We start from the raw sequence: 14,436 nt of genomic DNA on the forward strand, positions 1-14,436 counted from the left end.
TTACTGTATGGTTAAATGATGATGGCGTCCTCTTGGGTAAAATATTTCGAAGGTAAAATAGTCCCCCATTCAGATCTCCGGGCGGGGACTACTCAGGAGGACGCCGTTATCAGGAGAAAGAAAACTGCCGTTCTACAGATTGGGGCGTGGAATGTCAGATCCCTTAATTTAGTAGGGAGGTTAGAAAATTTAAAAAGGGAAATGGAGAGGTTAAAGTTAGATATAGTAGGCATTAGTGAAGTTCGGTGGCGGAGGAACAAGACTTTTGGTCAGGCGAAAACAGGGTTATAAATACAAAATCAAATAGGGGTAATGCAGGAGTCGGTTTAATAATGAATAACAAAATAGGAGTGCGGGTAAGCTACTACAAACAGCATAGTCAACGCATTATTGTGGCCAAGATAGACACAAAGCCCACGCCTACTAAAGTAGTACAAGTTTATATGCCAACTAGCTCTGCAGATGAAGAAATTGAAGAAATGTATGATGAAATAAAAGAAATAGTGAAGGGAGACGAAAATTTAATAGTCACAGGTGACTAGAATTCGGTAGTAGGAAAAAGGAGAGAAGGAAATGTAGTAGGTGAATATGGATTGGGGCTAAGAAATGAAAGAGGAACCCGCCTGGTAGAATTTTGCACAGAGCACAACTTAATCATAGCTAATACTTGGTTTAAGAATCATGAAAGAAGGTTGTATACATGGAAGAACCTTGGAGATACTAAAAGGTATCAGATAGATTATATAATGGTAAGACAGAGATTTAGGAACCAGGTTTTAAATTGTAAGACATTTCCAGGGGCAAATGTGGACTCTGACCACAATCTGTTGGTTATGAACTGTAGATTAAAACTGACGAAACTGCAAAAAGGTGGGAATTTAAGGAGGTGGGACCTGGATAACCTGAAAGAACCAGAGGTTGTACAGAGTTTCAGGGAGAGCATAAGGGAACAATTGACAGGAATGAGAGAAAGAAATACAGTAAAAGAAGAATGGGTAACTTTGAGGAATGAAATAGTGAAGGCAGCAGACGATCAAGTAGGTAAAAAGACGAGGACTAGTAGAAATCCTTAGGTAACAGAAGATATATTGAATTTAATTGATGAAAGGAGAAAATATAAAAATGTAGTAAATGAAGCAGGCAAAAAGGAATACAGACGTCTCAAAAATGAGATCAACAGGAAGTTCTAAATGACTAAGCAGGGATGGCTAGAGGACAAATGTAAGGATGTAGAGGCTTATCTCACTAGGGGTAAGATAGATACTGCCTACAGGAAAATTAAAGAGACATTTGGATTTAAGAGAAACATCAAGAGCTCAGATGGAAACCCAGTTCTAAGCAAAGAAAGGAAAGCAGAAAGGTGGAAGGAGTATATAGAGGGTCTATACAAGGGCGATGTACTTGAGGACAATATTATGGAAATGGAAGAGGATGTAGATGAAGATGAAATGGGAGATAAGATACTGCGTCAAGAGTTTGACAGAGCACTAAAAGACCTAAGTCGAAACAAGGCCCCCGGAGTAGACAACATTCCATTAGAACTACTGTCAACCTTCGAAGAGCCGGTCCTGACAAAACTCTACCATCTGGTGAGCAAGATGTATAAACAGGCGAAATTCCCTCAGACTTCAAGAAGAATATAATAATTCCAATCCCAATGAAAGCAGGTGTTGACAGATATGAAAATTACCGAACAATCAGTTTAATAAGCCACAGCTGCAAAATACTAACACGAATTCTTTACAGACGAATGGAAAAACTAGTAGAAGCCGACCTCGGGGAAGATCAGTTTGGATTCCGTAGAAATACTGGAACATGTGAGGCAGTACTGACCTTACGACTTATCTTAGAAGAAAGATTAAGGAAAGACAAACCTACGTTTCTAGCATTTGTAGACTTAGAGAAAGCTTTTGACAATGTTGACTGGAATACGCTCTTTCAAATTCTAAAGGTGGCAGGGGTAAAATTCAGGGAGCGAAAGGCTATTTACAATTTGTACAGAAAGCAGATGGCAGTTATAAGAGTCGAGGGACATGAAAGGGAAGCAGTGGTTGGGAAGGGAATGAGACAGGGTTGTAGCCTCTCCCCGATGTAATTCAATCTGTATATTGAGCAAGCAGTGCAGGAAACAAAACAAAATTGGAATAGCTATTACAATCCATGGAAAAAAAAAATACTAATTTTGATGTTCGCCGATGACATTGTAATTCTCTCAGAGACAGCAAAGGACTTGGAAGAGCAGTTGAACGGAATGGATAAGGACTTGGCAGAGTAGTTGAACGGAATGGATAATGATGAACATCAACAAAAGCAAAACGAGGATAATGGAATGTAGTCGAATTAAGTCGGGTGATGCTGAGGGAATTAGATTAGGAAATGACACACTTGAAGCAGTAAAGGAGTTTTGCTATTTGGGGAGCAAAATTACTGATGATGGTCGAAGTAGAGAGGATATCAAATGTAGACTGGCAATGGCAAGGAAAGCTTTTCTGAAGAAGAGAAATTTGTTAACATCGAGTATAGATTTAAGTGTCAGGAAGTCATTTTGGAAAATATTTGTATGGAGTGTAGCCATGTATGGAAGTGAAACATGGACGATAAATAGTTTGGACAAGAAGAGAATAGAAGCTGACGAAATGTGGTGCTACATAAGAATGCTCAAGATTAGATGGGTAGATCACATAACTAATGAAGAGATACTGAATAGGATTGGGGAGAAGAGAAGTTAGTGGCACAACTTGACTAGAAGAAGGGATCGATTGGTAGGACATGTTCTGAGGCATCAAGGGATCACCAATTTAGCATTGGAGGGCAGCGTGGAGGGTAAAAATCGTACAGGTACACCAAGAGATGAACACACCAAGCAGATTCAGAAGGATGTAGGTTGCAATATGTACTGGGAGATGAAGAAGCTTGCGCAGGATAGAGTAGCATGAAGAGCTGCATCAAACCAGTCTCAGTACTGAAGGCGACAACAACAACAACAGTAGAGATAAATTCTAGTGTTCGATTCCACTCGGCTTTGAGCAATGATGTCGTACCAGGGACAAGGATGCTACATAGAGGCAATCGTTGCGAGCAGCGGATGATATTCGTAAACAAACAAATGTATTAATAGTATACGATAAAATTTCAATCGCAATTCATGCGCGATTATTTACTTAGACACAAATTACATCGAAACGAACTGAAGATAATGGAAATAAGTAAATAATAACAAAACAAAAGAGATATAAGTGTGTGTGAAACAAATTTTTGTCGTGATTTATGGACCAAGAAAAGCATAGAGAACGCTTAAATTCCAGTGCAGTATAGCGCGAGGCGAAGCAATATTATAAAACAGCGAAAATTAATAATTATAATTTTTTAATTTACCGGGACTAACGGGCGGAAAGAGGGTTCTGGGCAAGGAGAAACTGAAATGTAGCACAACAGCGGGAAAACAAGTAAATAATAATGTATATGAAAGAGTAGCATGAAATGTAGAAAAACCGATGTAAAAAGCCCAAAAAACGCCAGTACACAAAAAAAACGTAAATTCACAAAAGTAACATATCAATAACTAGAATTGACCTACATACATAATTCTAGTTACCGATTACAATATTAGTTACTTTTTTGCTGTAGTTCAGAGAGTAATTACTAACGGTGAAACACAAACCTCGTCGAAAAACGATCTAAATAATGAACCATGAAATGTCTGGAATCGGTAACTAGAACTGCCGTATATAGCTTAATGCTAATATCGATTCCAATATTTGTTAATTTATGTGAATGTGAATTTATGTGTACCGGCTGCTCTTTCAGGGTTACTGTGTTGGTTTCTCGACATTTCACGCTACTGTTCTCGTATTGTTTCATATAATCATTTATTTCGTTTTCCGTTGTTGTGTTACTTTTTAGTTTCTCCCTACCCAAAACGCCCACTTTCCTGCGGCAGTACTTTTAGATTGAATAATTATTACTATATATTAACGACATTTTATCATATCACTTCACCACACGCTAGACTGCAATAAGTTTAAAGGTTATCTGTGTTTCTTACTCACATAAATTACAATATTAATTTATTTCAGATACGTATATTTCTCTTTTTCTGTTATTTATTTCCGTTACTTTCAATTCTCCCCTCACCCCCTTCCTCCTCTCCTCTCGAACCATGGACGTTGCCGTTGGTGGGGAGGCTTGCGTGCCTCAGCGATACAGACAGCCGTACCGCAGGTGCAACCGCAAATGAGGGATATCTGTTCAGAGGCCAGACAAACGTGTGGTTCTTGAAGAGGGGCAGCAGCCTTTTCAATACTTGAAGAGGCAACAGTCAATGAATGACCGATCTTTACTTGTAACATCAACCAAAACGGCCTTGCTGTACTGGTACTGCGAACGGCTGAAACCAACGGGAAACTACAACTGTAATTTTTCCCGAGGGAATGCAGCTCTACTGTATAGTTAAATGATGACGGTATCTTCTTGGGTAAAATAATCCGGAGGTAAAATAGTCCCCTATTCGGATCTCCGGGCTGGGACTACTCAAGAGGATGTCATCAGGAGAAACAAAACTGATGTTCTACTGATCAGAGCGTGGAATGTCACATCCCTTCATTGACCAGGGAGGTTAGAAAATTTAAAAAGGGAAATGGATAAGTTAAAGTTAGATATAATGGAAATTAGTGAAGTTCGGTGGCAGAAGGAACAGGACTTCCGGTCAGGCGAATAGAGGGTTCTAAATACAAAATCAATTATTAGTATTGCAGGAGTAGATTTAATAATGAATAAGAAAATAGGAATTCGGGGAAGCTACTATGAACAGCATAGTGAACGCATTATTTTAACAAAGATAGACACGAAGCCCACACTCACTACAGTAGTACAAGTTTATATGCCAACTAGCTCCGCAGATGAGGAAGATATAGTGGAAATGTTGTTGTTGTTGTGGTCTTCAGTCCTGAGACTGGTTTGATGCAGCTCTCCATGTTACTCTATCCTGTGGGAGCTTCTTCATCTCCCAGTACTTACGGCAACCTACATCCTTCTGAATCTGCTTAGTGTATTCATCTCTTGGTCTCCCTCTACGATTTTTACCCTCCAAGCTGCCCTCCAATGCTAAATTTGTGATCCCTTGATGCCTCAGGAAATGCCCTACCAACGGTCCCTTCTTCTTGTCTTGCCACAAACTCCTCTTCCTCCCTATTCTATTCAATACCTCCTCAATAGTTACGTGATCTACCCACCTAATCTTCAGCATTCTTCTGTAGCACCACATTTCGAAAGCTTCTGTTCTCTTCTTGTCCAAACTATTTATCGTCCATGTTTCACTTCCATACATGGCTACACTCCATACAAATACTTTCAGAAACGACTTCCTGACACTTGAATTTATACTCGATGTTAACAAATTTCCCTTCTTCAGAAACGTTTTCCTTGCAATTGCGTCTACATTTTATATCCTCTCTACTTCGACCATCATGTTATTTTGCTCCCCAAATAACAAAACTCTTTTACTTCTGTAAGTGTCTTATTTCCTAATCTAATTCCCTCAGCATCACCCGACTTAATTTGACTAAATTCCATTATCCTCGTTTTGCTTTTGTTGATGTTCATCTTATATCCTGCTTTCAAGGCACTTTCCATTCCGTTCAACTGCTGTTCCAAGTCCTTTGCTGTCTCTGAAAGAATTACAATGTCATCAGCAAACCTCAAAGTTGTTATTTCTTCTCCGTGGGTTTTAATACCTACTCCGAATTTTTCTTTTGTTTCCTTTACTGCTTGCTCAATATACAGATAGAATAACATCGGGGAGAGGCTACAACCCTGTTTCACTACCCTTCCCCACCACTGCTTCCCTTTTATGCTCCTCGACTCTGGTTTCTGTACAAATTGTAAATAGCCTTTCGCTCCCTGTATTTTATCCCTGCCACCTTTAGAATGATTATTATTAGTATTATTACATTATGGAGATGCATGATGAGATAAAAGAAATTATTCAGATACTTAAGGGAGATGAAAATTTGATAATCTTGGCGGACTGGAATTCGATGATAGGAAAAGGAAGAGAAATGAATATGGACTGGGGGAAAGGAATGAAAAAGGAAGCTGTCTGGTAGAATTTTGTAAAGGCCTAATTTAATCATAGCTAACACTTGGTTTGAGAATAATGAAAGAAGGTTGTATACGTGGAAGAGACCTGGAGACACCAGAAGATTTCAGACTGATTACATAATAGTAAGACTGAGATTTCGGAGCTATGTATTAAATTGTAAGACATTTCCAGGGACAGATGTGAACCTAGATGAACTGAAAGAACCAGAGATTGTAGAGAGTTTCAGAAGGAGTATCAAGGAGAACTTGGCAAGAACAGGGAAAAGGTATACAGTAGAAGAGGAATGGGTAGCTCTGAGAGATGAAACAGTGAAGGCAGCAGAGGATCAAGTAGGTCAAAAGACGAGGGCTAGTAAACATCCTTGTGTAACAAAAGAGATACTGAATTTAATCCATGAAAGGAGAAAATATAAAAATGCAATAAATGAGGTAGGCGAAAGGGATTACAAACGTCTAAAAATGAGATCGACAGGAAATTCAAAATGGCTAGCCGCGCGGGATTAGCCGAGCGGTCTTGGGCGCTGCAGTCACGGACTGTGCGGCTGGTCCTGGCGGAGGTTCGAGTCCTCCCTCGGGCATGGGTGTGTGTGTTTGTCCTTATGATAACTTAGGTTAAGTAGTGTGTAAGCTTAGAGACTGATGACCTTAGCAGTTAAGTCCCATTTGATATCACACACATTTGAACACACAAAATAGCTAAGCATGAATGGCAATAGGACAAATGTAAGGATCTATCTAGAAGCATATATCATTAGTGGTAAGATAGATGACCGTACGAATATTATGAGCTCAGATGGAAAACCAGTCTTAAGCAAAGAAGGGAAAGCAGAAAGGCCGAAGAAGTATATAGAGGATAGGAGGAAGAGATGTACTTGAGGACAATATTATGTAAGCGGAAGAGGATGTAGACGAAGACGAGAAGAGAAATATGATATTGCGTGAAGAATGACAAAGCACTGAAAGACTTAAATCGAACTAAAGCTGCGGGAGTAGACAACATTCCGTTAGAGCTACTGATAGCCTTGAGAGAGGAAGCCATGGCAAAACTATTACATCTGGTGAGCAACATGTATGAAACAGACTTCAATAAGAATGTAATAATTCCAGTTCCAAAGAAGACAGGTGCTGACAGGTGTGCAAGTTATAGAACTATCAGTTTAATAAGTCACAATTGCAGAATACTGACACGAATCCTTTACAGATGAATGGAAAAACTGGTAGAAGCCCACCTCGGTGAAGACCATTTTGGATTCCGGAGAAATATACGAACACGTGAGGCAGTACTGGCCATACGAATTCTCATAGAAGATAGGTTAAGGCTTAGCAACCCTACATTTATAGGATTTGTAGACTTAGAGAAAGCTTTGATAATGTTGACTGGAATACTGTCTTTCAAATTCTGAAAGTGGCAGGGACAAAATACAGGGAGCGAAAGGCTGTTTACAGTTTGTACAGAAACCAGATGTCAGTTATAAGAGTCGAGGGGCATCCAGGGAGAAGAAATTAAAAAAAAAATGAGGTTTGCCGATGACATTGTAATTCTGTCAGATACAGCAAAGGACGTGGAAGAGCAGTTGAACGGGATGGACAGTGTCTTGAAACGATGAATGAATAAGATGAACATCGGCAAAAACAAAACGAGGATAATGAAATGTAACCGAATTAAATCAGGTGCTGCTAGGGAATTAGATTAGGAAATAAGACCTTAAAATAGTAAATGAGTTTTGTTACTAGGGCAGCAAAATACCTGATGATGGTCGAAGCAGGGAGGATATAAAATGTAGAAGGCAATGGCAAGGAAAGCGTTTCTGAAGAAGAGAAATCTGTTAACATCGAGTATAGATTTAAATGTCACGAAGATTTTTGTGAAAGTATTTGGGGTCTAGTGAAGCAGTGGATACAACCCGTCAGCTTTGATCAATGACGTCAGAACTGGCCAGAGAGCATTTATTACACAGTCGAAAGAGCTGACAAGACTGTTCAGAAACAAAGGAATACGAGAGACGAAAAATATAGTTGACATGTGTCAAGGCAAGTAGTATTTTCACGTTAAGGATATCGCGTGTTTGTATTGTATTCAAATGGTTACAATGGCTCTGAGCACTATGGGACTTAACTTCTGAGGTCATCAGTCCCCTAGAACTTAGAACTACTTAAACCTAGTCCGCAGCTCGTGGTCGTGCGGTAGCGTTCTCGCTTCCCACGCCTGGGTTCCCGGGTTCGATTTCCGCGTGGTCAGGGATTTTCCCTGCCTCGTGATGACTGGGTGTTGTGTGACGTCCTTAGGTTAGTTAGGTTTAAGTAGTTCTAAGTTCTAGGGGACTGATGACCATAGATGTTAAGCCTCATAGCGCTCAGAGCCATTTGAACCATTTGAACTTAAACCTAACTAACCTAAGAACATCACACACATCCATACCCGAGGCAGGATTCGAACCTGCGACCGCAGCGATCGCCCGGTTCCAGACTGTAGCGCCTAGAACCGCTCGGCTACCCAGACCGGCTGTATCGTATTATTTCTGTGGAAAATGAAGGGGAAAAAATGGATGGAAATATTGGCAGCATAGAATACCTCACGTCACATATATTTGGGTTGTATCTCGAACCTCATCCGAACTGTATTGGTTAACTGCAGCACGGGATACAAGTTTAGAGTACGTCGATTTCTTCGTTTTCGTTAGCATTAATATTCTGTTGTTCAGTTGAACTATATAGGTCAACTGAAGCACGGGATAAAAATTTTACATGTGTTGTTCTTTCGCCTGTGCTATCACTAATAGTTTGTTCTTACGTAGATAGTAATACTACCGATGGCAGAAGGAGCTACGTACAAAATATTTGTATCCCATACTTCCGTTGACCTATATATATGTACACTGCTAACGAAAACGTGGAAGTGGACTACGTCACATTTGCAACCTGTATCTCAGTTGAACTACGCGAAGAGGCAATAAGACGACACATATACAATTTGTATTTTTTTTTTCGCCTTCGATGCTAATAGTATCGATTGAAAGTTATAGTTTTGATCACAGCAGTGACAATAGTATCCCAATCTTTAGTTGAGCTATATAGTTAATTTGTATGCTGCTCTCCATTTGACATATACAGGTAAATCTCATCAATGTTACATATGTCGTTCTTTTCGAATAGGTAGTGTCAGTGTAAAGGTGAACTGAAGAACGGGATGCAAAATTTAGTTGTGTAGGCCGTTTCGCCTTTATTATTGCTAATAAAGATTCGAAAAAATCGTACTGATACTAGTGCTGGGAAACTATAACGAACGACAGCTGCAAAATTTCTATTACGTACTGGAGTGCACGAAACATACGTAATGGTGTAATACAACAATGAAATACGTCAAAATAGTCAAATGCAGTAAAAGAAAAAATGGAAAACTGAGCTTACCACATGGGAACTTCTTAAAAGAACCGAAGCTCGCCTAGAAAGACATCAACAAAAATCACATACTCACATACACAACAAACAAAACATTACGAAAACACACACACACACACACACACACACACACACACACACACACACACAGACAAACACATTCACCAACCACCCCTTATGCTAATGTGAAATTAGCTAACATATTTCGTGCGGTGCATTTGCCCAACACGTTTAACGAAACATTTCAACGGGCAATATGTTTGGGGAATATTACGCCTCCATGAACATATGTGTAAGTGCCTTTGAAGTGTGGAAATCCGGCGTTTCCCCTTCCCTACAAGAGATTTCACAGCTAACCAACAACCCTCTATGCTATTTGTACAAGCCCCTGTGGATAATGATCTGAACTCAATATTGTGATTAACGACGAGATGCTGATAACCCCTTTCCCCTAAATCCCCATATGAAGAAATACCACCTGAAAATACAATAGAACACTCTGAAACGTGATCTTCAATTAAGCTGACCAAAAATTCCTTCCTTCTATTGGGTACTACTGTAAACACTACATCGTCACACTCTTGACCTGAAACTACAGCCCCCCCCCCCCCCCTCCTGTTGTACTTCCTTTTGCCAAAATGCGTCTCGGCAATTTCGACCATAACACCCGGAGCCCCAACGGCCCCCTACATTTCATGTATTCCGCACAAACCTCCCTACAAAAAGAGTACCAATCTACAACTCTGCGGTTATTCACACGACATGCGTGGACACACAGTCACACAGGATATCTCAAACACCAACAGTACGTGATTTTCATGAAGTCTCTGAAGGCGAGCTTGGATTTTTCGAACGACGTCCCTCGTCTAATGGACCGCCACAACCGATCTTTGCTGCAGTGCTATAAGAATACGTCGTGAGTACGGCGACGAGATACACTTGTGAGGCGCATATGTTCGCCGCACTCACGACATCGAACATACTCGGCGACGAGACCACACATTTGTGAAAAACAAATCGTGGTCAACATGTCTACGCCCATGGCCTCTTTCAAATTATCCAAGTTCACCGGAACAGATAAATCCATACCTACAATCGAAAATACTAAAAACTGTCCTAAAACAAGAAACTAAAATTCCAAATTACCTCAGTATCACGAAGAATGAAATTAAGTACCGAATGAATTGCAAACAATCAATTATTTTAAAAAATGCACACGAAGAATATTTTGAGCAATATGTAGCGATCTCTTTTAAAATCACATTCAATTATTTTAATGTACAATGATAGCGCTTATCAGGAACACAGAACTGTTTTATTATCTATGGCTGAAAGTGAAGACAATATTACCAATGGACGATAAACAGCTTTGACAAGAAGAGAATAAAAGCTTTTGAGATGTGATGCTACATAAGAATGCTGAAGATTAGATGGGTAAATCACGTAAATAGTTAGGGGAAAGAGAAATTTGTGGCACAACCTGACTAGAAGAAGCGGTCGGTTGGTAGAATATGGTTCAAATGGCTCTGAGCACTATGGGACTTAACATCTGAGGTCATCAGTCCACTAGACTTAAACCTACTTAAACCTAACTAACCTAAGGACATCACACACATCCATGCCCGAGGCAGGATTCGAATCTGCGACCGTAGCAGCAGTGCGGTTTCGGACTGTAGCGCCTAGAACCTTGGTAGAATACATTCTGAGGCATCAAGGGATCACCAATTTAGTACTGGAAGCAGCGTACGTGGTAAAAATTGTAGACGGAGAGCGAGAGATGAATATAGTAAGCAGATTCAGAAGGATGTAAGTCGCAGTAGTTACTCGGAAATGAAGAGGCTTGCACAGGATGGAGTTGCGCGGAGAGCTGCATCAAACCAGTCTTTGGACTGAAGACCACAACAACCTTCACTTCTTTTTGATATAATCACGTGACCTGTGAATGAAATTTTATCGTATGCTTCATTCGTTTGTTTACGAATGTGATCAGTTTCTTCCAAAGTTTGCCTTTAAGTAGCGTCCTTGCCTTAGATATGACGTCATTGCTCAAAGCCGGCGGGTGGAATCAGTCACTAGAATTGACCCGCGTATTGTATAGCCACAGTTTACTTTGTAAAACCCGACTACATTTTGCTAAAGTTGGAAATCTTCCACAGAACACAAATATCTATTATACCAAAACTACAACTATGACTCACTTCTGAGCAGCTGCTCCGTCTCCTTACTGTACTTCACTACAGGACTGTTGAAGATGCAGGCGCCTCGTACGACTCTCGTAGGCTTGTTCGACGACATTACTTACACACTCGTTCTTCTGTGGAGGAGGACAACGTGAACACACAGAGAACACGAATGCCTCTGCAATTTGTACTGCGCTCGTGCAGGGACAAAGCCACGGTTTCTGAGATAGAACTCTGCGACTCGCACATTTCACGGAGAGACGCCAGTCGGCGGACAAGCGAAACGCGGCGTGTTTACAGACGCCAACTCGTTGCTACGGCGACCGTTGCCTCACGGCTAACAAGCAGACGATCGTAGGTGTACCTGCACCTATACCTACGCTCTGCAAACGACAGTGAAGTGAATGGCAGAAGGTACTCAACGCTGAATCACATGTTAGAGTTTCTTCCCGATCGGAACATCTGAAGTGCCTCTGTGGACGCTTTAATAAGGTTGATGTTGTCTTCTTGCCCCCGTACAAGCGATACGTAGATGGTTCTAATATCTTCCTGGAGTCATCACTTAAAACTGGTTGTCGAAACTCTGTATGCAGGTTTACAAGAGATGTTGTTGTTGTGGTCTTCAGTCCTGAGACTGGTTTGATGCAGCTCTCCATGCTACTTTACCCTGTGCAAGCTTCTTCATCTCCCGGTACTTACTGCAACCTACATCCTTCTGAATCTGCTTAGTGTATTCAGCTCTTGGTCTCCCTCTACGATTTTTACCCTCTACGCTGCCCTCCAATGCTAAATTTGTGATCCCTTGATGCGTCAAAACATGTCCTACCAACTGGTCCCTTCTTCTTGTCAAGTTGTGCCACTAACTTCTCTTCTCCCCAATTCTATTCAATACCTCATCATTAGTTATGTGATCTATCCATCTAATCTTCAGCATTCTTCTGTAGCACCACATTTCGAAAGATTCTATTCTCTTCTTGTCCAAACTATTTATCGTCCATGTTTCACTTCCATACATGGCTACACTCCATACTAACACTTTCAGAAACGACTTCCTGACACTTAAATCTATACTCGATGTTAACAAATTTCTCTTCTTCAGAAACGCTTTCCTTGCCATTGCCAGTCTACATTTTATATCCTCTCTACTTCGACTATCATCAATTATTTTGCTCCCCAAATAGCAAAACTCCTTTACTACTTTAAGTGTCTCATTTCCTAATCTAATTCCCTCAGCATCACCCGAATTAATTCGACTACATTCCATTAAAATGGTTCAAATGGCTCTGAGCACTATGGGACTTAACATGTGTCGTCATCAGTCCCCTAGAACTTAGAACTACTTAAACCTAACTAACCTAAGTACATCACACACATCCATGCCCGAGGCAGGATTCGAACCTGCGCGCCTAGAACCGCGAGACCACCGCGGCCGGCTACGTTCTGTTATCCTCGTTTTGATTTTGTTGATGTTCATCTTATATCCTCCTTTCAAGACACTGTCCATACCGTTCAACTGCTCTTCCAAGTCCTTTGCTGTCTCTGACAGAATTACAATGTCATCGGCAAACCCCAAAGTTTTTATTTCTTCTCCATGGATTTTAATACCTACTCCGAATTTTTCTTGTGTGTCCTTTACTGCTTGCTCAATATACAGATTGAATATCATTGGGAAGAGACTACAACTCTGTCTCACTCCCTTCCCCACCACTGCTTCCCTTTCATGCCTCTTGTAACTGCCATCTGGTTTCTGTATAAATTGTAAATAGCCTTTCGCTCCCCGTATTTTACCCCTGCCACCTTTAGAATTTTAAGAGAGTATTCCAGTCAACATTGTCAAAAGCTTTCTCTACGTCTACAAATGCTAGAAACGTAGGTTTGCCTTCCTTAATTTTTCTTCTAAAATACGTCGTAAGGTCAGTATAAGAGATAGTTTGCGTTTGTCTTCAAGCGCCTGCTCGTTCAGTTTTGTCACCAACTCTGTGCTCTCTTGAGTCAAACAAACCTGTGACCTTTCGTGTTGTCCTTCTTTGTATGCGATGTTGCAGTGCGTGTGTTATTCAGAATGCGATGCAATGTTCCTTCGGACACGCATGCATGTTCGAAGGAACGACTGCGACGACTACAGCCTTAATGTAATACATGAAATGTGTTCGAAGTTGCCGATACGACAACCATCAGCTGTGTGTGGTAATGACGACAATGAACATTTGTGCCAGGCTGGGACTCGAACCCGGATTTCCCGCTTTACGCGAGCGGTCGCCTTTCATAACGGCTGTAGTCGTCGCAGTGCTGTTCCTTTGGACATGCATGCATTTCCGAAGGAACATGCATCGTTTTTCTTAACAACACACGCACTGTAATATCATCTTCATTCGCCGGTACCAAGCAAGGACTTTTAATTTAATTGCTCTCCGCTGTACGGGAATTACATAAAGTACGTATTAGTACAGGATGCCACACGGAAATGGCGACATGATTATGGAAGTCTGGGTACAGCCTTGGTGTGTGCTCAGATATCCTAATGACTGGCCGCGATAAGAGGAAAATCCGAATTCGAATCCCGGTCCGGCACAAAGTTTCATTGACGTCATTCCATTATACAGCCGATGGTCATCCATATTCTCAACTGTGAATACATTTCATGTATTATTTATATGCGTTCAATGTCCCCGGATAGTCCAACTCGTTTTTGTTACGGGTCTCACACACTAGGACAGTATTTTAGGATCGGTCGCACGAATGTTTTGTAAGCAACATT

General features: G+C 40.8%; 1 protein-coding gene across 1 annotated transcript in view; it reads right to left on the bottom strand.

Annotated features, from left to right (window-relative positions):
- The window catches only part of LOC126334631 (UPF0193 protein EVG1), a 113,913-nt gene extending 101,974 nt beyond the window's left edge, over nucleotides 1-11,939 (bottom strand). The window contains exon 1 of the mRNA XM_049997066.1: nucleotides 11,697-11,939. Within this exon, the coding sequence (XP_049853023.1) occupies nucleotides 11,697-11,793 (97 nt within the window). The 5' untranslated portion in view covers nucleotides 11,794-11,939. The remainder of the gene's footprint in view (nucleotides 1-11,696) is intronic.
- Nucleotides 11,940-14,436: the final 2,497 nt, after the last annotated feature.

Source organism: Schistocerca gregaria, chromosome 2 (genome assembly GCF_023897955.1).
Source record: "Schistocerca gregaria isolate iqSchGreg1 chromosome 2, iqSchGreg1.2, whole genome shotgun sequence".
NCBI lineage: Eukaryota > Metazoa > Arthropoda > Insecta > Orthoptera > Acrididae > Schistocerca > Schistocerca gregaria.